General features: G+C 44.0%; 1 protein-coding gene across 3 annotated transcripts; it reads left to right on the top strand.

Annotated features, from left to right (window-relative positions):
* The first annotated feature begins 13,018 nt into the window (after positions 1-13,018).
* Positions 13,019-22,144, top strand: LOC113053678 (interferon alpha/beta receptor 1a-like). 3 transcript variants are annotated; one of them, XM_026218862.1, is made up of 8 exons: positions 13,019-13,340; positions 16,036-16,110; positions 16,593-16,716; positions 16,978-17,168; positions 17,251-17,414; positions 17,697-17,844; positions 19,855-20,012; positions 21,080-22,144. In XM_026218862.1, the coding sequence occupies exons 1-8, from the start codon at positions 13,289-13,291 to the stop codon at positions 21,299-21,301; spliced, it is 1,134 nt and encodes a 377-aa protein (XP_026074647.1). In that variant the 5' UTR covers positions 13,019-13,288; the 3' UTR covers positions 21,302-22,144. The 3 variants fall into 3 exon arrangements, with proteins under 3 accessions (XP_026074647.1, XP_026074646.1, XP_026074648.1); XM_026218861.1 differs by having other exon boundaries at positions 16,033-16,110; XM_026218863.1 differs by lacking the exon at positions 16,036-16,110.
* Positions 22,145-22,721: the final 577 nt, after the last annotated feature.

The raw sequence follows: 22,721 nt of genomic DNA, 5'->3' as shown, positions 1-22,721 counted from the left end.
ATTTTACTGATGATAAATGAGATGACACCCCTTTTAAGTAAACAAAATTGTAGCGATCGGACAGGTAGGATCTAAACCATCTTAGATCCTGCCCTTGAATACCTGTATAGTTTTGTAATCGATCTATGAGTATGTCATGATCTATGGTGTCGAACGCAGCACTAAGATCAAGTAAGACTAGAAATAAGATGCAGCCTTGATCTGACGCAAGAAGCAGGTCATTTGTAATTTTAACAAGTGCAGTTTTTGTTCTATGGTGGGGCCTGAAACCTGACATTCCTGCAAAACCTGAAATTCTTCATATAGATCATTTTTATGCAGGAAGGTGCTCAATTGAGCAGACACAACTTTTCTAAAATTTTAGACATAAATGGAAATTTGAAATAGGCCTATAATTTGCCAGTACACTATGATCTAGTTTTGGTTTCTTAATAAGAGGCTTGATAACCGCCAGCTTGAATGGTTTTGGGAAGTGACCTAAAGATAATGACGAGTTAATGATATTGAGAAGCGGTTCTTAGGCTACAGGTAACAACTCTTTCAGTAATTTAGTGGGTACAGGATCTAATAAACATGTTGTTGGTTTAGATACGGTGATACTTATATTTAGCTCTTCCTGTCCTATAGTTGTAAAGCACTGCAGTTTATCCTTTGGTGCGATGGATGAAACTGAAGTGTTAGATGCTGTAGAATCTACATTCGCTATTGTATTTCTAATGTTATCTATTTTATCAGTGAAGAAATGTATAAAGTCATTACTATTTAACATTGGTGGAATATTTGAATCAGGTGGAGTCTGGTAATTTGTTAATTTAGCCACTGCGCGGTGCGTCCTGTCTCGCGGAGGGGAGCGAAAAGGTTCCGGATGGAGATCTCGAAGGCAGGAGGGGGAGAAGTCGTCACCCGGGCCCGGCTCGCGTCCTCCGCTGTGGATGGACCCAGGGTCCGTGGTGTCCCAGCACCGGAGTGAAGGACATCTGGGAAGATCGCGTCCTGGGTGCACCGGCCTGTGCAGAGAAACACACAGAGTAGATGTGGTGGGACTGCTTCCAGTTGTAAGCGCAGTTGCTAACGGGCTATAAGCTAATAGCAGACCCGGGAGATCAAAATAAAACTAGTGATAGTGAGGCGCTCTGATTGTTTTTGTTGTAGAATACAATAGAGGATATATTCATACGTTATATAAATGGAAACTATGGTGTATAAAATTGATTTTAAAGTTAAAAATAGTCGATAAAAAGAATATAGTGACGGAGCTCAAATGCAGTACAGACTGTCATTCTGTGCAGAGGCGCTGGGCCGGCGGCAATCATGGGCAGTGGCACTGGGCTGGCGGCCAAGGAACTGGGTCATCCAGCCCAGTGTTGAAAGTGTCCTTTAGGGCCGCATCATTATATCCCATACCCTCAGCTAGGGTCCAGAACATTTGTGCCATAGCACCCACCACAATCCCCTCTTGGCGGAGGGTGTTCAATTTGACGTAGTGTGCCTTTCGTTCCACCATACTGGCTGGGGAATGGGTATGAAGTCCCACACCCCTGGATCTCGACATTCATGGAGTCCTTCTGTTACGATCGGAGACCCAGTGAAATGCAGGAAACGAGAGATCCAATCGCAATATGGGTTTTAATGGGTAATCCAAAGAGAAATCAACAAGTAGGGGTCAAAACCATAAATCCATCCAACAAATAAACTAACAGGGAAGGAACAGGAACGGGAACGGGAAAAGGAACTCGGAAGGCGAGGAAACTGGTTGACGGAAAGAAAGGACTCCATGAAGACAAACAGAAAAGACAGGTTAATATAGGCAGGGTAATGACTAACAAGTGAAGACTCCTGAGTGCAATTAGCAGGAGTGCAATTACTGTGATGAAGGGACAAAGCTTTGTGGGAATTGTAGTGCCTACGGTGAGGTGCCTATGGTGAAGTGAGACAACTAGTGGAGATTCAGGGAAACAAAGACCAGACAGCGTGACAGTTACCTGCTTAAACTGGCCTGAAGACAGATGAGCAGTGAACTGGCGTCAGGGTAAAGGCTTTCTGATGATCACACAGAAGAGCTACTGGACCTCTGGAGAACCTTCTGGACATTATAGACAGGAAACAGTAACTTCAGCTCGAAGGGAATTAGTTCTGAACCCAATCAATGGACTGTAATCATCAACTCTGCAGTGGATATTAGCTGTCTGAGTATAGTGAAAACACGGTTTATTACCACGGTAAGAAGAGCAGCAGTTTAAGCACTTCAGCTGCAGCGATTAACATCCTGTGAACACACAGTCTTCATCAGTCAGATCACTCAAACACACTGTAGATACAGGACTCTGAAGCTCAGGAGGCAGTGACTCCTGGAAGACTTGGAGATTTGGACTCTGGAAAAGTGATCAGATATGATTCAGGACTTGTTCAAGATGCTTTAACAACACTTTTAATTAACTAGGGAGAATGGGGCTAGTTGTCACAGATTTTAAAACTGCCTGGAGAAATGCAGAATAAAATGAGTTTCTGTACAGACACAGGAAACTAAGACTGAAATGAAATTTACTGTCAACATGAACTACTCTTAAAGCATAAGTTCACCCAAAATTGATAATTCATTAATTACTCAGCCTCATGTGGTTGTATCAAAGAAAACCACTGAAAGCAGTCAGAACTAAAGGAGAAATAAAGCAGCTTGGCCTTCACTCAACCCAGAAGAGTCTGACAGCATTTACAACAACACTCTTAATTAGTCGTCAAACTCAAGTTGACAAATGTTTATGTTCAGGAGACTGAAAATCTCAAACAACAAGGCTGCGTTTGTGTAGGACCTCGTGACCTCATAACCTTTCAGCCAAATACACACAAAGCAAGACAGATTGGACAGATTGACCTCCTATCCAACTGACCCCTGGAAACATTAGGAATCTAACAAGAGCTGTAACAAGATAAAGACTTTCTTCTTTTACAAAGCATTCATTTTATTGTCAACTAATGCTCTCCACTTTATTAACATAGAAACAGGACAAGAATAAAACCAGCGCATATCCAGGTTCTGCTGTACAGGAGAGTCCAGGTCTCAAACAGGTCCAGTAGTAAACTAGAGAACCACTCACAGGATCTGTCAGCGCACATCCAGAAGGCCACGTGCTTGAAGTCCAGGTGCTCTGCTTTCTTGAGCGTGATGAAGAACTGAAAGTTGTTGGCCATGGACAGCATGCCGGCCCTGTGTGCCTCTCGTCCTCAAACTGCTGTAGATGGAACCCCCACCCCCTGTCGCATCCTGACTGGAATCACTCCAGAGATCAGACCGTCACCATAAACAGCTAGTATTTGAGTTTAGCTCATAGTGATCAATACTGATCTTTTACATCACTGAGATACTTTTATACTTCTGTTAATGAGCTGTTCATGACAATGGAGGGATCACTTAATCACAGTACAACACTGATTCAGTCAGTTAAACTAGGAATCAGAACCAGGAGTCAGACGTGATTGGGGTCAGTTAAACTAGGAATCAGAACTAGGATGTGAGGGAAGAGCTCCATAACCACTCTCCCAGCATGCTCCTCTTCGATGGAGATGTTGAACCACAGGGTTGGAGTCTCGAGACAGACATCTGACACATGCGGCTCTGTGTGTCTGTGAAGGTTCGTCTGAAGGACTTGGACAGCTCTAGGGTCTTGAACTTAGCTGCTAGCTGCTCCACCTTCCCATCTCCCTCTGTGAGGACAAACATACAGACGTGAGGACCGTGGGAGGGAGATAGGGATATACCAGCATCAAACTCTTCTGATGGGGTTAATCACTACTGCTTTAACACAGTACTGAAAGAAGTGGTCATAATACAGTATAACAGGTTTAATAACTTAGTTCTTATAACAAAAACTGAAATACAATGAAGCAACACAGAAAAAGATATAAAGTTAAAACCTTTATACAGATTAAAGTGCAAAAGAACTATAAAGACCCATAGATATCACTTTACAATAAGACCTCATTAATTATTCTTTAATAACATTCACAATGAGCAATAGATTATTACAGAAGTTATTAATCTTTGTTCAGTACAAGTCTTAGTTGAAGTTAGCTCATTAAATAACACAGCTGCAACTTTAGATTTTAACATTGTGGTATTAAATATTGTAATACCTGAGATTAATGACATTCAGAAGAGTTCTTCATTGGCAGTTTATGTTAACTAGAGAAGCCCTATGTTAAAGTGTGAATGGACAATAAAGAATCAAAACACTTTCAAACAATATCTAGGGCATGTTGTAGTCCAGATTCTAGTTATTTGGTGCTGTGATGAACATCATAGTGAATCCACAAATCTGAATGGCTATTTAAAGCTATTAAATATGTTTTAGAAAGTAGCAGCTGCTTTATTTATGGGGTTTCCATGATAAGTGCTGTATCTCTGCAGTTTAGCGCCATCTACTGTCAGAGAGTGAATGTGCTTTCATTCAGAGTCTCTTGTATGTTCCTCCATGTGCTTCTCATGCTGCTTGTTTACATCACGGCACACTCTTTCAAGCAGCATACAGCAGTTGTGCATTCTGACCAGTTGATGGGAAAAAGTATTCTTAAAATGCATCCCAAATTCTGAATAATGTATTATTATTGACAGTATTTAGAAGTGCCCATGATACCAATATCGTGCATATTCATAACCGTGATGTATGTCATTACTGAACAGCACTGTACCGGAGTGGTCTGTGGAGGTCCACACCAGAGCGATAGCCGAGGTGTTCATGGGCTTGAGCTCGATGCTGGGGCTGATGCTGTGGTGGGCGCAGGCTTTGAGCACCTGCTCTCATCTCATCAGCAGGTGGCAGCTCTTCTTCACGGGTGGAAGAGGATCTTGTTTGGCTCTCTCTTTGAACTGGATCTCCTCGTCCTCCTCACCGGACCTCACCTCTGTAAGATACTGGATACAATAAAGACAGAGAGAGTAACTGCACGATAGCTGATTTTACTGAACAGCACCGAAAAGCAGATAATACTGATCTGTATACAAAAAGCACTGGCGTAGACAACGTAACAGTGCGCTCTAGTGGCAACACAATACATTACATCTCCCCTTCTTCAACTTAGTTGGGGAGACACCATGAATAGATAGCAGACTACATAACTGAAAGTTTATAAACCAATTTAAATGGTAGAACAATGAAATTAAACAAAGGTACCACACATGGCATACTTCTTTAACTATTCAGAAGCAACTTGATAATTACCAACAATTGAATGCTATCAACAAAACAGTTCACTGTTTTCACTCATGGGCTAATGGGCTACAAATTCAGTCTTTCAGGAGGCTTAACCACTCTGCCATGCTTAGTGATGTAGGGCAGACAGGGCTGAGGTTTATCCACATTCAGGGGTTCCTTAGTAGGTGATGCTGAAGTCCCTACTAGGGGACGAATCAGTTCTTCTTGTTCTGGAAGAGCATCAGGCAATTCCTCCCAAGGCTCATTTTGCATGAGGTGACGGGACTGATTCGCTCTTGCAGTGCTTTTGCGAAGGTGCTGACTGTTCCGGCGGAACTCCACACCACCAGAGTTAACGATGTAAGACCTGGGTGTGCTACTGTGACGCTGGACGACAACAGCTGGAGACCATTTGGCATGACTGGGGTAAGGCTGCATTCTGACTTCTTCGCCTGGCATCAGCGGAGGGCGAGTGTGCATCGCCCTGCCTTTGTCATAGTAGTACTTCTGGGAAGCTTTGGACCTATTGAGCAGGTGTCTGATTTTCAAAGAGTTGTAGGCCTTTGGGATAAGCAGCTGTTGAGCTGTAAGGAGTTTGTTTCTGGGTCTTCTGCCCATGAGCAGCTGTGCTGGGGACAACTCTACTGTCCCTAGGGGGGTTGTTCTGTAGTCCAACAATGCCAAATGTCTGTCTGGTGCTTTGTTCCAAAGCCTTTTCACCGTTTGTACTGCACGCTCGGCTTCTCCATTTGAGTGAGGTGTGTGAGGTGATGATGTGAGATGTGATATGCCATAGCTCTCACAAAAATCTCTGAATTCCTCTGACGCATACTGGGGCCCATTGTCTGTTCGTAAGACAGTAGGAATCCCATGACGACTGAACTGTGATTTCAATATTTCAATGGCAGTACGACTTCTCTGATCTTTAAGCTCGTCCACTTCAATGTATTTTGAAAAGTAATCTACGAGAAGAACAAAATGTTTGCCATCAAATTCAAAGATGTCTGAGGCCACTAGCTCAAATGGCAGTTCTGGGGTTTCAGTTGGCTTTAGAGGCAATCTTGGAACTCTGCACATTTGCTGCAATTCTTCACCATCTCCTCTATCTCTGCGCTCATGCCCGGCCAGTAGAGCACTTCCCGCGCTCTCTGCTTGCTGTTCACAATCCCTAAATGAGACTGGTGTATGAGTGTTAACATGTGCTGTCTCATAGTAGGTGGTATTACTATACGCAGCCCTTTGTACACCACTCCATCACATATGGTCAGTTGGCTTTTTGAGTCCCAATATGGCTGAACCGTAGTTGGGGCATCTCTCCTGTGCTCTGGCCAACCTTGCTGGATGATGTGTTGTAAAGTGCTCAGCTCTTTTTTTGTGCATTCCTGTAGCTCAGCATACTTCTCTTCACTTACAGCCACATAGTTCAGCATGGATACACACTCCAAATGTTCCAATTCTGGAGTATTGTGTGACGGTGGAAAGCGTGTCAGGCAGCTCCATATCTTTTCCTTTCCTGTACCTGACAGTCAAATCATACCATTGGATATGCAGGCGCATCCTCTGTACGCGCATGGGGGTGGCAAGCAATGATTTCTTAAAGATGTCCTCCAGTGGTTTGTGGTCATTATACACAGTGACCGACTTTCCAAAGATGTAGTGATGAAATTTTGTGCATGCATGGACGATAGAAAGCATTTCCTTTTCTATTTGTGCATAGCGGGTCTCGGCGTCGGTCAGAGACCTGGAAGAGAATTCAACAGGGTGATCATCCTGCAAAAGCACGGCACCTAATCCACTGCTGCTTGCATCACAGAAAATTTCAACTGGCCCTGATGGGTCAAAGTACTTCAGTACGGGGGGGTGTGAACACAGTTCTTTGAGCCTTGCAAAGGCTCTTTCCTGAGCAGCTTGCCACGCAAACTCCACATTACTTTTCAGGAGCTGACGCAGTGGTGCATCTTCTTCGCTGAGATTTGGTATGAATTTTGACAAATAAGTCACAAACCCCAAAAATCTGCGCACCCCTTCCTTGTTCACAGGTTCTGGCATGCCCCTGACTGCTTGGACCTTGGCTGGGTCAGGCTTCAGACCTTCTGCAGTGAGTAAATGGCCAATATATGGGACTTGGCTCTGCCGAATGCGACACTTATTGAAATTAAGCTTCAAGTTGTAGCTTGTTGCTCTCTCGATGACTTTGCATAGGATTTCATCGTGCATCTTCACAGTGGGGGCCGCAATCAAGATGTCATCCATAATGGCCACTGCTCCCATAATGCCCTCCAGCATGCCATCCATGATCCTCTGATAGATCTCAGGAGCACATTTAATTCCAAACGGTAGCCTCAACCACCTAAACCTACCAATGGGTGTATTGAAGGTTGTTAGGAATGATGATTCCTCATCTAACTCGATCTGGAGGAAACCCGACTTGGCATCGAGAACTGAGAATATACGTGCTCCAGGTATAGAAGACACAACTTCTTCAACGGTGCGCATGGGGTAATGTTCTCTTTTAATTACCTTATTTAAATCGCTGGGGTCTATGCAAATTCTTAACTTGTCTCCCCGAGAGACTGCCACCATTGAACTGACCCACTCAGTGGGCTGCTTGACCCTGGCTGTCTGCGCACAGGGTGGACAACACCTTTAGCATTGGGCTCTATTTTGATTGTGTACTTCCCTGGTAGAGTCCCTGTGGTCCGTATTAGCTCAGGAAAGTCACGAAGGCCTTGAGGAACAATGTCTTTTTCGACAATGCCCTTCAGAGGTGAGTCAGCCTCAGCAACATTTTGTACAGAGCTCAGCCTTGCTATCAAACCCAGAGCTTCAGCCGTGGCCCCGCTGAGCACACTTTCCTGTGCAATATCCACAATTTCAAACTCTGCATCAGTGACACACTGTTTATAGTGCACTGATAAATCTACAGCTGCGACTGGTTTGAGCTTATGATTAGAGTAGGAGCGCAACAGCTTGTTAGAACGTTTTAATTCACCCGTCTGCATAAGTTGCTGGTAGCTGTCAAGAGTCAATGTGTTACACTTGGCACCAGTGAACTGGACTCTCTGTGAAAGTATCATCAAATGCACGGACCATTTGTCCACAGTTAATGCAGCTGCTGGATGGACAACATCTGTTAGGCTAATGTTCAGTATTTCATCATCAGACTCCTCCAGCTCTTCAACATTCAGTGTGTGAACAGCACTGCCATCCAGTGGTTGGGCTTGTGGCAGTATGAGCACGTTGAGCCCTTGGCCGGGCATTTGCCCTCGTTCCATTTGTGATCGGGATGTTTACCGCAGCTAGCACAGAAAGCTGATGGTTTTGACTGAGTGAACTTGCGATCTGGATAGCGTGCTGTTCTGCTTTGGCCAAAAGGCTTATGTTGAACACGTTCTGCAACAGTGGACACTTGAGAGCATGTGACATCATCTCTGACTATTTTCAATTGTTTCTGAGACATCTCATATTGTTGGGGGATTTCAATAGCCTTGGCTAGTGTCAATTCCTCTCCTTTGTCTAATAGTCTCTCTTGCACTCGTTTTTCACGCACACCCGCGATAATTGCATCAATCAACATGTCGTTAGGGTCTGCATATGCGCAATCCATTAACAGTAGCCGTAGATCTTTAACGAAATGGTCGAAACTCTCACTTACGTCTTGTTTCCTCTGCTTAAAACAATGGCGAGCTATCCTCTTATTCTTCCTTGGTCTGATATATTTCTCAAATTTGTCTAACACCTTTTTGGGATCCTCTTTCTCACCTTCAGCCCAGTTGAGCGTTTTGTAAATTTCTCTGCCTTGACCGCCTATCCACGTACCCAGCCAGCCAGCTTGCTGCTTTGCGGTTAGTTCGGATAGTGGTCCATCAAAAACAAACGTGACATGGCTCCGAAAACGGTCTAATTCCTGGTATAAATCTGCAGCCTCCCAGTCAATCTTTGGGTGCTCAAATTGTGGGGAAGCCATGTTACACTTCTGACACCATGTAAGATACTGGATACAATAAAGACAGAGAGAGCAACTGCACGATAGCTGATTTTACTGAACCGCACCGAAAAGCAGATAATACTGATCTGTATACAAAAAGCACTGGCGTAGACAACGTAACAGCGCGCTCTAGTGGCAACACAATACATTACAACCTCCACCTGCAGGAGCCGTCAGCACACGTCACACGTCTCCAGACACACAGAAAATATCACAGCAAACACTCATCTCAGGCAGGGACACGATCGGCTCAAAGCTTCACCGCAGTTCTTTTCTCCTTCAGTTTGAGCGGCTGCGCTCCCAAAGACTGGGCTCTGCTGTTTGACCAGGTGAAGTTATCATCTGCAGACATACACATGAAGAAAACAGCATGCTCCCAACAGCAGCAGTGTGCTAACATACAAGCACTTTCTTAGTTCATATCAGTGCTGCCAACACACACACACACACACACACACACACACACTATGAATGTCTTGAGATGTGTATGACAAGGTTTTAGACAACAGGACTGAGTGTTAACATAACATCAGAGAATACAGAAATACATCATGAAACACAGAAATGAGTGAATCATTCACTTTTCGTGGAATCTGTGAAGCCGTCTTCTCTCGTGCTCTGGTCCAGCTGATAATCACCAACCAATCTTTCGTGAAGACACATTGACTGTATAATAACACGTCTTTGAAGAGAACTCTGTTGAAGCTCTGTGAATGTGACTGCACTGTGTTCTGTGGGAATCTCTGCTTCTGATCGATCACATCAGACTGATGAAGTGGGAAACTGGTAAACACAGACTCACCTTTTTTTGCAAAATGCAAATTCACCTGAAGGATGTTCAAGTTCTAAAAAGAAAACCCAGCAGCAGATTCAAATCCAAAAGACAGACCTGCTGGAGGAAAGCAGACACAGTGTTCAGTCATCATGTGCTGATTAGTGTGTGTCTCTGAGCCAGACCCTCATCACTAACAGACCGTCATGTTTGGAAATATTCTTCTTTTGCTGTGGTTACTTTAACAAAAAGCTAACCCAATGAACAGCTTGCTCTCTGTTGAAGAGCCAGTCTTTAAGCTTCTCTGTTTTTATTTTCAGTGAAATTGATGGAATATATTTCTTAAATAATATTTTTTAATTTGCATTTTGAGAGAATTTCATGGTACCATTTAATATTTATGCAAGAATTATGATAAATTGTTCCTATTGAAAAAAAAAACAACAACAAAAAAACATTTTATCTAATTACTGTTCAATTAAGCCATTAATTCATGTTATAATAGAGACCGCCTTTAAAATCCATCGTTGAAGGCAGATTAGTTTCATCTGGTTGACATTCGCTAGATTTATAGAGCTCTATAAAGGGCTTATACAATCTCTAGATGTTTTCAGACATTTGGGTTCATATTTAGACATTCTCAAAAGGCAACTTATAAAGGGTTAGATTTGTTTTGATGAAATGTCAGTTATTGTATTAATTTTACTGCAGTCAAACCTGAACATGATTTTTTTACACAAAAAAAATTCCAACAAAAGTTGATCAGAGGTTAATCAATCTGATTTCAACCTAATTTCATTCTTCTGGCTCGCTTCTCCCATATTGTTACAGCCACACCGGTTCATTTGTGTATCTGTAATAGTGTGTGTGTCTGTAGGTGAGTGTGTGTGTGTGTGTGTGTGATAGGGCTGTGCGATTAATCAAAATCATAATAAAATCACGATTTGAGTATACACGATTTCTAAATCGCTTCATAGCACGATTTTTCCATGCTCCCGTTCTTTCCAACCTCCATCCGAACCAATCAGAACACAGCATTCCTAAATTGAGCTTGACCGGGCATAATGACACATATTCTACAGAAACAGGGAAGATGAGTTCAAGACAGGATAAGGATTTGGTGCCCCCCAAAAAATCAACATCTGTGGTGAGGGATTACTTTGGATACAGGAGACATGATTTATCACAATGCCAGGTAATTTGCAAGACCTGTCAATCTGTCATTGTGGCAAAGCAGGGTAACGAATCAACAGCTGAGGCAGCACTGCACAGAGCTTTATGACCAATGCATTGCAAAAAAAGTCCCTGGACACGAACCAAAGTATTCCAAACTCATTCGGAAACCAAAATTGATAATATGAACACCATGCGACAGAAGTTCAAAAATGCATCAAGAAATAACCAACGCTGTCACATATCATTAATGCAAAGATATGGTGCCCGCAAATATCATAGGCTTCCAAAACATTTTACAGACCCCTTGATAAGAGATATCAACTACTTCAGATATGAGGTCAAGCAGAACACCGCAAACGTCATATGTCCCTGATGAGCACACTGGAGAGAATCTGTCTCAGGGTCTGAGAGATGCTCTGGCTTCCTGAGGACTTGGTGAGGAGCAGCAGGTGTCAATCACCTCTGACACGGGATCGAACATTGTGAAGGCTGTCACTCTAAACATATGGACAAGATTACAATGCTTTGGACATGGACTGCATCTTGCAATCAGTAAGTTTCATTGCATGTACGGTTTCCTTTAAAATATGGTCATATCATATAATTATAGTTGGAAGAAGGTGGCATTAACTGAAGCCCAGGAAGAACTTCAGCTTGACATTGCTGTAGACAAACTTCCAAACATAAAGGCCAAGATGATGTCTGATTTGAAAGAAGTATCACACAAGGTGAGTTGGTGTATGGGTAAATTGACTAGTTGTGTCACAGGTCAATATGTGTAATTATGGTTTAATATTTTTCTGTTGTCTGTAGTGTTTGTTCTCAAAGGATGCAGTGAACTCTGAGAGCACCACAAGGAGACAGAATGCAGATCTAGGATCTCAGATCCACTTTCATCAGCAGAAAAAAACAAAGAAGTCTCTGGGAAGCTTTAAGACTGTCTCAGCCATGCCAGCATCTCTGCAGCTCGAGGAAGCCATTGTCTCTGAGATGAACAGCTACCTGCTTACTGCCTCCATCGACAATGAGGAAGAGCCTATTCAATGGTGGAAACTACATCAAATTAACTTCCCAAGATTGAGCAAGCTTGCTCAAAAATATCTGTGCGTTCCAGCTGTAATCTCAGCATCTGAGAGGTGTTTGGAGGGAATGTGGTGACGTGCCAACGGTCATGCTGGAAACCAGGAAAAGGTGGACATGCTGCTTTCCTTAGCAGAAAACCTTTAATAAAAAGTTAAAGCAGCCTGTTTGTTGTTGTTTTTTTGGTTTAATTACTCACATTAATATATATATATATATTATGTCAAAATCATGATTAAAATCGAAAAAAAAGAAAATAAATCGTTTTTTTTTTTTTGTCCATATCGCACAGCCCTAGTCTGTGAGTGTTGTAGGCGCCCGACAGAAGAGGCACATGACAGAAGGGTTGCTCGACAGACGACAAGACTTTTCAAAGCATTTGCATATTATTTATTATTTGTTGGTTCTATTATCCTAATTAAACTCGCTTTGCATAAAAGCAAATGTATTAAATGTATTTAATAATTAATTATCTAAAATTTCCACCATACCAAACAAGTGGTTAGCGTTATTTCAATTGACGTTGAAGCCATCTCTGTTTACTGTATATTGTACTCTTTATTGTACTTAACTATGTATGCAATCCCTAAAAAGATCGTGTTCTTTAGCTCCGGAATTGAATACACGGAAGTGACGTATATGGGATACACTATTATAATGTTACAAATATAATTGTTTGGGCTCTGGTTTAACTCTGGGTTTTGTTATAGGACTAAACCATACATATCTGACAGAAACCTGTCTATTAATATTTGTTTGCATGAACTTTGACTGGAATGTTTTGACTGTTGCCCCGCCTCCTGGTCTTCCTCTGATGTGCTGCTGGGAGAACCGGAAGAGACACTGAGTCTCGTGTGTGTGTGACGCATCGCGTGCGCCACGGTTTGACAGACTATACCGGACTCTTCGGAGCAGTGTATCGAAACATCTGCGCTCCGGTATCTCAGTTTCTCTCAGCCACCTCTATATGCTGCTCCTCCCTGTTTACTGTTTACTGCGTCACAGCACAGACTGTAGTTTCGGGGCGTCACTTGCGCGTGACTACAGCTCCACTTCCGGTGTTGTCGACTCGGCTCTGCAGTTATGGAGGTTCTTCTCGGAGTGTGTGTTGTGCTGCTGGCCGAAGTGTGCGCAGGTGAGTTCGTGTGTGTGTGTGTGTGTGTGTGTGTGTGTGTGTGTGTGTGTGTGTCTGTCTGTCTGTCTGTATGTCTGTCTGTCTCAGCAGCTGGAGTGACACTAGTGTGTGTGTGTGAGAGAGAGAGAGAGAGTTTGTCTGTGTCGCAGCACCTGGAGTGACACTAATGTGTGTGTGTGTGTGTGTGATGGTGAATTGATAAAAATATCAATTTAAGGCTTTTTATGCATTTCATTTCTATATGAGATATTTTTGCTGCATACTTCCAAATAAGTAGATTATGATTCACAGATACATAAATGAAATGAGTTTGGTGTAACAGAACATCCCAGTAGAACCGGGTTCCTCAGATTTCACTGAGAACCAACGATACACAGCCAAGGCTCTGCTCTGCTGATATTATCATTATTATTATTTAGTCACAATAGAAATACTGTTTTATTCAGTCAATTAAGAAAGTGAAAGTGAATAGTGAAGTGACATTCAGCCAAGTATGGTGACCCATACTCAGAATTTGTGCTCTGCATTTAACCCATCCGAAATGCACACACACAGAGCAGTGAACACACACACACACACACTGTGAGCACACACCCGGAGCAGTGTTCATCATTTATGCTGCGGCGCCCGGGGAGCAGTTGGGGGTTCGATGCCTTGCTCAAGGGCACCTAAGTCGTGGTATTGAAGGTGGAGAGAGAACTGTACATGCACTCCCCCCACCCACAATTCCTGCCGGCCCGAGACTAGAACCCACAACCCTTCGATTGGGAGTCTGACTCTCTAACCATTAGGCCACGACTTCCCTAAGAACATTGTGTTCTGCTCCAGAAATCTGTCGAGAGGAGAATGAGAGAGATCTGATGTGCTGGTGTGTCTCATCTGCTCTCCTTCACTTCCCCGAGCTCCAGACGCAGTTATTAGTCTGTCAGAATAACTGTGTGTGTATCTGTGTCCTCCGCTCAGACAGAAGTGACCGGTGTCTGATGATGGTCAGTAGTGAACAGGACTCTGGGCTCAAGAGTCATCAGAACAGTTCATTACTTCATGCATTATTTATCAGAAACTGAACATTCATCAATCTGAGGTCTTCCCATATTTAATAACACATTCTTTAAATCCTGGACACGGACACGGTTAGTTACCTGACAGTCTATGGGACAGTCTCAAGCCTCCCAGATTTCTTCCAAAATATCTCACATTGTGTCTAGTATGTGTGTGTGTGTGTCAGCAGTGTTTAAATGGCTAGTGTGTGTGTGTGTGTGTGTGTGTCAGCAGTGTTTAAATGGCTAGTGTGTGTGTGTGTGTGTGTGTGTCAGCAGTGTTTAAATGGCTAGTGTGTGTGTGTGTGTGTGAACATGGAGACTGCGATGCTAAATATGTGACTATGTAAATCTGTTGAGATGAGCCGTGATTCAGTTATGGTTAGGAGTTCATATGAATGTGTGTCTGAGAGGAACTTACTGTCTGTAGAAAGGGTTAGCCTCTGTATAATTATAAGATATTAAAGATCATAAGAGCATATCTCAGAGTGCAATGATCTAATCCACTTGAAATCATAGGAGCTATAAAGTAACTAACACATCAAATGGTTAAATCGTATGATAATTGTTTTTCTTTTTCTAATCTGAGTTTATGGAAGCGTGGTTAGGTAGGTTTATACAAGAACTGTTAAATGCTACATAAAATGAAGTCTTGTCAGATAGTAACATTATAATCTCCATGATGATGTAAAATATTAGTGATTTTGAAACTGGTAGCCAACATAACAGAAGTGAGAAAACACAACTGAGAAGAGAAAGTGCTGTTCAACAGAGATTTAGACTTATGTTATGAGATGGCCGTACAATAATAGTGTTCTCTGTCGTTTCAAAAGATTGTTGTGTGGTGTGTATCAGTCCAGCTGACCGCAGGTGTGTGAGGAGACGGACAGCGTTTGGACAGGGATGAGTCTGACCCCTCCTGTGTCCCAGTCCCGACCTGCAAAACACACCAATTATACAATCCTGACTTTGTTTGTTACAGTCTGAAGGTCTAACGAAATCTTTCACCGCACCTGTTTTTACGGCCCTTATATTTCCTATCTGACCCAATGATGAATGAGGTTATTTGAGGAAGAGACCGCCCTGGATTGGTTATAGTGAGACTGTGCTGTGATTGGTCAGCAGAGTGTGTCTGTTATCTGATTGGCTTGAGCAGACAGTGGGTGGAGTCACACGTGTGGATCATCAAATGTTTCAGATGTGCACACAATCTACAGATGCACATGAATACCAGCCAAAGCTTGTAGAATAAAAGGATATTCAAGTAAAGGGTTTATTTGCAGATCTCATTATATTTGATTGTGAATTTAATTCATGTTTGTGAAACATTGAGGCTATTTGTGGATCATAATCTATTTATTTGGAGTAATTTCACCTGTATATCACACCTGTATGATGGAGCATGGCTCTGTCAGTGGTAGTATAGTTCACCTTCAGCACACATTGACTTGCATAGGGTTTTCTTTTTTTACTGTGGAGATGCAACTGAAGGTGAACTATCCCTTTAAACCAAAAAATGATTTACAGTTACAGTATAGATAACAACAAGACTTAAACATCACATTTCAGCCTTTTTTAAGAAAAGATATAATATTAAATTAAAGCATAAACATATATGAAGTTCTTTAGCATGCACTGTCGCTCTGTGCCAGCAGGGGGCGCTGTCGGAGCAGCAGAGTACAGGGGTTTCCCTGCTAACGGCACGGATCAAAGCAGCGCTCCGCTAACAGGTGAGATGCGTCATGTTTAGACCACTGTTTAAGAAAGCCCCTCGGGCAGGGCACGGGTGACCGTAAGAGACCACAGTGTTTCTAGAGACCAGATTAGTTTCAGAGAGCTGTGTGACCATCCTGGGCTCAAATCTCAATCTGTAGCACAGCTCACAGATAGCCACTGATCCTGCAGGCGTTGATCACTCTTAATCACCTCATGTAGGCTGACCCTAAAGACATACAGAGATTAAAACATTACAATTATGCTTTTAAGAAATCTGTGTGACAAATTATGAGGCCACAAACAGATAATACGAAGCTGTAAGAGTTGAGTGGTTTCGTTACACTTGATTGAGCTTCTGCATGTACCTGAGCCATCATTAGTTCTGAGCCAGCTGTGTGCAGATGTTAAACCAGCTTGAAGACTGTGACTGAGTGAGTGCAGTCGTATGTGTGTGTAATGAGGGTGTAAACACGTGTGTGTGTGTGTGTGTGCGCAGGCCTGAGGCGTCCTGAGAACGTCAGCACCGTGGACTCTCTCAACACCCGTTATGTGCTGCGGTGGGACTGGCCTCATGAGAGCGCGGTCGGTCAGAACGTCACCTTCACTGCGCAGTATATATCGTAAGAGCTTCCTGCACATGCTCACACGGGTTTTTGACTGAATCTGCTCAGTTGTGTTCAGCATAATGTTAAATTACTTCTATTTTAGATGGATTATTTTTCTGTCCAGATGTTCTGTTTTTGGGGTGTATTTGTATAGTTGTGGTTCTCAAGGCTGTCCCCGGAGCCCCAGACGTTATGTGACACACAGGATCAGCACTGGGGCTCCAGGAGCAGGCCGGGGACAGATCAGTGCTCTCACATCCTCCGTTCCTCCCCCAGGGAGCGCCTCTTCCAGAAGCCCCGTCATGAGAAGCACTGGATCTCGGTGTGTGTCGATGTTTTGGAGCATCGCTGTGATTTCACTGGAGCTCAATTGCATTACTTGGCCTTATATCGTCTGCGCGTGCGAGCCAACACGCCACAGCAGTCCTCCGGCTGGGTCCAGATCCGATTCTGTCCTGATAAACACGGTGACCCAGCTCTCCTTCCCTCTGTCTGTCTGTGTCTTTTGTTTCAGTGCTGCTGACCCCGGCTCTTTTCCTCTGCTCTCAGCTGCTTTAGGTCCTCCGTCCAGTGTGAGGCTGACGTCTATTAAAGGACATCTAGAGATCAACATCACTGACCCTTTGACCAGCACTAACCAGTCCATGAAGACGCTGCTGGACAACAATCTGAGCTACCTCATCCAGTGCTGGAGGCGCTCGGAGGAGCCGCAGGTATCTGTGCTCTCGTCTGAGGTCGTGTGCTCCAGTGCTGTGACGGAGGAGTGTAGCGTAGCATCATTTGATGACTGGCGAGGAGCTTCTTATATCACAAGTGCCACAATACAATATACGTTCTCATCAGTTCATGTGTAATGAGTGTAGTTCATTGTTATTTCAGAATACCTCAGGCATTTACTCGTGGTAACAGTTATTATGTTTCGGCCGTGACTGGTCTGTTTTAAGTGCAGTGTAACGGCTGAGTGACATCATTTCCTGCTCTCACTGTCTCTGCAGAAGGCTGAAGTCCTGCAGACAGAGAACAATATTGTGATGCTGAGCGGTCTGGACAGAAAGACGTGGTACTGTGTGAGAGTCCAGAGCCGCTACGACTTCTACAACAAGACCAGTGTCTTCAGCGACACACACTGCACACGCACAGGAGGTCAGCAGCTGCGTCTCTCACACACACACACACACACACACACACACACACACACACACACTGCACACGCACTGGAGGTCAGCAGCTGCGTCTCTCACACACACACACACACACACTGCACACGCACAGGAGGTCAGCAGCTGCGTCTCTCTCACACACACACACACACTGTACACGCACTGGAGGTCAGCAGCTGCGTCTCACACACACACACACACACACACTGTACACGCACTGGAGGTCAGCAGCTGCATCTCTCACACACACACACACACACACACACACACACACACTGCACACGCACTGGAGGTCAGCAGCTGCATCTCTCACACACACACACACACACACACACACACACTGCACACGCACTGGAGGTCAGCAGCTGCGTCTCTCTCACACACACACACACACACACACACACACACACACTGCACACGCACTGGAGGTCAGCAGCTGCGTCTCACACACACACACACACACACACACACACACACACTGCACACGCACTGGAGGTCAGCAGCTGCATCTCTCACACACACACACACACACACACACACACACTGCACACGCACTGGAGGTCAGCAGCTGCGTCTCTCTCACACACACACACACACACACACACACACACACCCACACACACACACACAAACTGCACACGCACTGGAGGTCAGCAGCTGCGTCTCACACACACACACACACACACACACCCACACACACACGCACACGCACTGGAGGTCAGCAGCTGCGTCTCACACACACACACACACACTCACTCACACACACTCAGACTCAAACAAACTCACACACACATGCTCACACTCACTCACTGACACACTCACACGCACACACACACTTAGTCTCTCTCTCACACACTCACTCACACACACTCACACGTTCACACACACTCACTCACACACACTCAGACTCAAACAAACTCACACACACATGCTTACACTCACACACTCTCACACTCACTGACACACTCGCACGCTCACACACGCACACACACACACACACTCAGCCTCTCTCTCTCACACTCTCACACACACACACTCACATTCACTCTCTCACAAACGCTCACACTCACTCACTGACACACACGCACACATTCTCACACACACACACGCTCACACTCACACTCACACACACACGCTCACACTCACTCACATTCTCTCACACGCTCACACTCACTCACTCACACACACTCAGACTCAAACTCACACACACATGCTCACACTCACTCACTGACACACTCACACGCACACAAACATTTAGTCTCTCTCTCACACACTCACTCACACACACTCACACTCACACGTTCACACACACACACTCACTCACACACGCTCAGACTCAAACACACTCACACACACATGCTTACACTCACACACTCTCACACTCACTGACACACTCACACGCACACACACGCACACACACTCACTCACACACGCTCAGACTCAAACACACTCACACACTCATGCTTACACTCACACACTCACACTCACTGACACACTCGCATGCTCACACACACACACACACACACACTCAGCCTCTCTCTCTCACACTCACACACACACACGCTCACACTCACTCACATTCTCACACTCACTCACACACGCTCACACTCTCACACACACGCTCACACTCTCACACTCACTCACTCACTCACACACGCTCAGACTCAAACACACTCACATTCACTCTCTCACAAACGCTCACACTTACTCACACTCACACTCACTCACTCACACACATGCTCACTCACACGCCCACACTCATAATTATCATGGTTTTCATCCACATTCTTGAGCATCTATAAGCTTCATGTATGGGTCATGTATTGTAAAGTGGAGTGCTGACTGGTTAATCTTCTGTCCGTGTTTGACCCAGATGAGTGTGTGTGTGTGTGTGTGTGTGTGTGTGTGTGTGTGTGTGAGAGAGACGCAGCTGCTGACCTCCAGTGTGTGTGTGTGTGTGTGTGTGTGTGTGTGTGTGTGTGTGTGATTTCAGGTCAGATGTCGTACTGGCAGTTATTCCTGTGCTTCCTGGTCTCTCTGCTGCTGTGTTTCCTGCTGGTGCTGCTGTTGTCCTTCTGCTTTTACAAGATGTTCACGCTCTTAAAGAGCACCTTCTGCCCAGCCGTCCACCTCCCGGATCACATTCAGGAGGTACAGGACATTCACACTCCGTTACTCAATGATATCAGGTTTCTCAGATCAGTTTCTATGTTTTAGTTCCTGTCCAAATACATTCATCAGCTCCCTCCAGGAATAAAGACAGTGTTGGCAGAGAGCTGTTCTGAATTAAGTGTGTATTTTACATGACAGTTTCCTGAATCATAATTGCTGTACATAGTAGAATTAGAGTTTTAGGTATTGCTCTGATTCTTCGTCGTTGTCTTCTCCAAAATGAATAGCATTTTTTAGGGCCTAGACATGCCGAAAACTCCTGAAGCCTTGCACACATGCCAGAAGTGGTGTGAATGTAGGTCTGATAGGGTTGTGAAGAGGGTGTTGTGAAGAGGGTGTTGTGAAGGGCGTTTCCGTCTCTGGTGGCCTGACAAAGTTTGATGTCTTGCCATGGAAAAAGTTGTTGTTGTAACTCCATACAATGTCCGATCTGCCCCAAATTTCACATGCTAGATAAGAGTTTCTAGCCTGAAGACATCTACATGCCAACATTCAGTTATAGTCATAGCGCCACCAGCTGGCAGCTGGAAGTTTGGCACCTATAAGTGACTTCCTATATTTACCAGTTTAAATGCATTCGCTGTGTTCCTCAAGCCACCGGGTGCGAGGGTTTCTCATCCAGCTCTTTGTTGCAGCTGGTTCTCTGTTGTTCCAAGTGTTTTCTTGCTTTAACTTTAACTACTAGTCATATATCAAAAGTTTACACTTCTGTATTGGACTCTGTTAATACACTAAAAATAAAACCCTGACCAGACCCAACTGAAGAGAATGTCCAGTATAGTAGGTTCTGTAAACTGACCTAGGAGCTCACAGGTTAGAGAGATTAACAACCGTTTGATTCGAACTGAAGCAAACACACACACACACACACACACGTATATAATGTTAGGGATGTTTTCGGTGCTCTCCGTCCAATCCTGTATCCACTGATACAGAGTCCTGGTGATGGTTTATTTCATCAGACATTATGTGTCAGTCTTCTGTCTGGTGATGTTTGCAGCAGTTCTCTGGTCATCTAGTGCTCTGTCTCTGTCTCTTTCTCTCAGCTGTGGTCGTCTGGCTGCAGGGCTCCGCAGCTGCTGGCTCCTGAGTCTCCAGAGTCAGTGTGTGAGCCGCTGGTCATGGCCTGCACCGAGCTGGACGCTGCGCTGGTCAACACTGAGGATCAGGACTTCAGCACACACAGCCGGCACGGCAGCGGAGACTCGGGCGTCTACTCCACTGAGGAGGACTCCAGCACAGATGAAGCTCAGAGAAGAGAGGCATGATGGGACGCAGCTGGAGCTCGGAGCAGATCTCAGACATCTGGATTTTAACATGCAGATTTCTTCTGATTCTTATAGAATCTTAATTCATTATTGTCACTGTATATCTTTGTCTAAAAGAGAATGAACTGTCAGATTAAAATCACCTGTGTGTATGTGTAACTGACTCGTTCTTGTTCATGTTCCCATCCCATCAGTTTTTAGATGGTGTATTTCCAGTCTTTAGTCCTATTAAGTTAGTCACGTTTGTGTCAGAAGCGCTATCTATATCTATATATATATATGGGAAGGTATAGTTGTTCTCATGTTTAGGCCAGAATAAGCTGTTTGTTGCTTGTGTTGTCCTGTGTTTGAGCCGCTGGTGCGCTGCGGGCCGGTGTTTCCCAAACCAGCCGGTGGAGTCTGTGAACCTAACCCGGTCAGGAGCAGGTTTTCTTTGGGTCTCCTCCCTCTTTTTAAAGTGTAAGCATTGTTTAAATCACACACCACGTTCATTTTCATCATGCAGACACTGTAAATGTGATGACTTTTTTAAAAGGGATCCTGGAGCTGAGGAGGCTTCATTAAGTTACATTTATATCCGCAGAGGGTTCTATTTCATTTGATTTAGATTTTGTCATATCCTCATGCAGATTTATTTGAGCAGTACCACTTTGAAATCACTTTCACTTGATAACATCTTGCTGTGAGCTCTGGAAGTAACCTAATAGCTAGAATTTCCTTTAGGATTAGAGTCTGGTTGATTACTCACACATCTTCTGAAGATGAAGCTGATTGCTCTGTGGGATGGAAGGGTAGTGCAGGATACATGCTGTAACAGCTGTTAAATAAATACCAACTATTCACTCTTTATTTGTCCATCTTTATTTCCTTCAAATACAAAAGCAACACACTTTTCCCTGTTGGATTTTGGTATTGGTATATTGTGGCCATGTCCTCTTCATCTGTCCATGATGCTGGTGCAGTCTCTGTCTGAGAAGAAGTCAAATGTTTATTTCATTACCTTAATTAAGAAATGTATGTTGGATTAGAGAACATTTAATTAGCCTATGTGAAAAGAGCAACAGACTGTGGAAAATCCACTGCACATTGAAAAAAAAAATATATATATATATATACTGATATTTATTGAATATGTCAAATGTTTGTAAAGTCCAGTAGCCCACACCCATGAACCTTGAAGCTTTACCTGACTGAATTATGTTTTTATCTTTTCTGCTGTCAAGGTTTTTCTATTTATTTTTATTTTTTTTCATGTGGGATACCATTCAAAGTAGTTGAAGAATTTACCATTCTGCCAGTTTTCACCTCTGGTATTAAAAGTTATGTGTTGTGTAGTGTGCAGAAGTCTTGTTGCCTGGTGCTGATGCCTTGGTGAATCGTAATTTGGGCACTCCATTGATCATGGCTTTTCAAAGTTGTG

The sequence above is a fragment of the Carassius auratus genome, chromosome 34 (genome assembly GCF_003368295.1).
Source record: "Carassius auratus strain Wakin chromosome 34, ASM336829v1, whole genome shotgun sequence".
NCBI classification, from domain to species: domain Eukaryota; kingdom Metazoa; phylum Chordata; class Actinopteri; order Cypriniformes; family Cyprinidae; genus Carassius; species Carassius auratus.
Note: the sequence above shows the minus strand (reverse complement) of the source record. Positions and strands in the feature narration are given on the sequence as shown.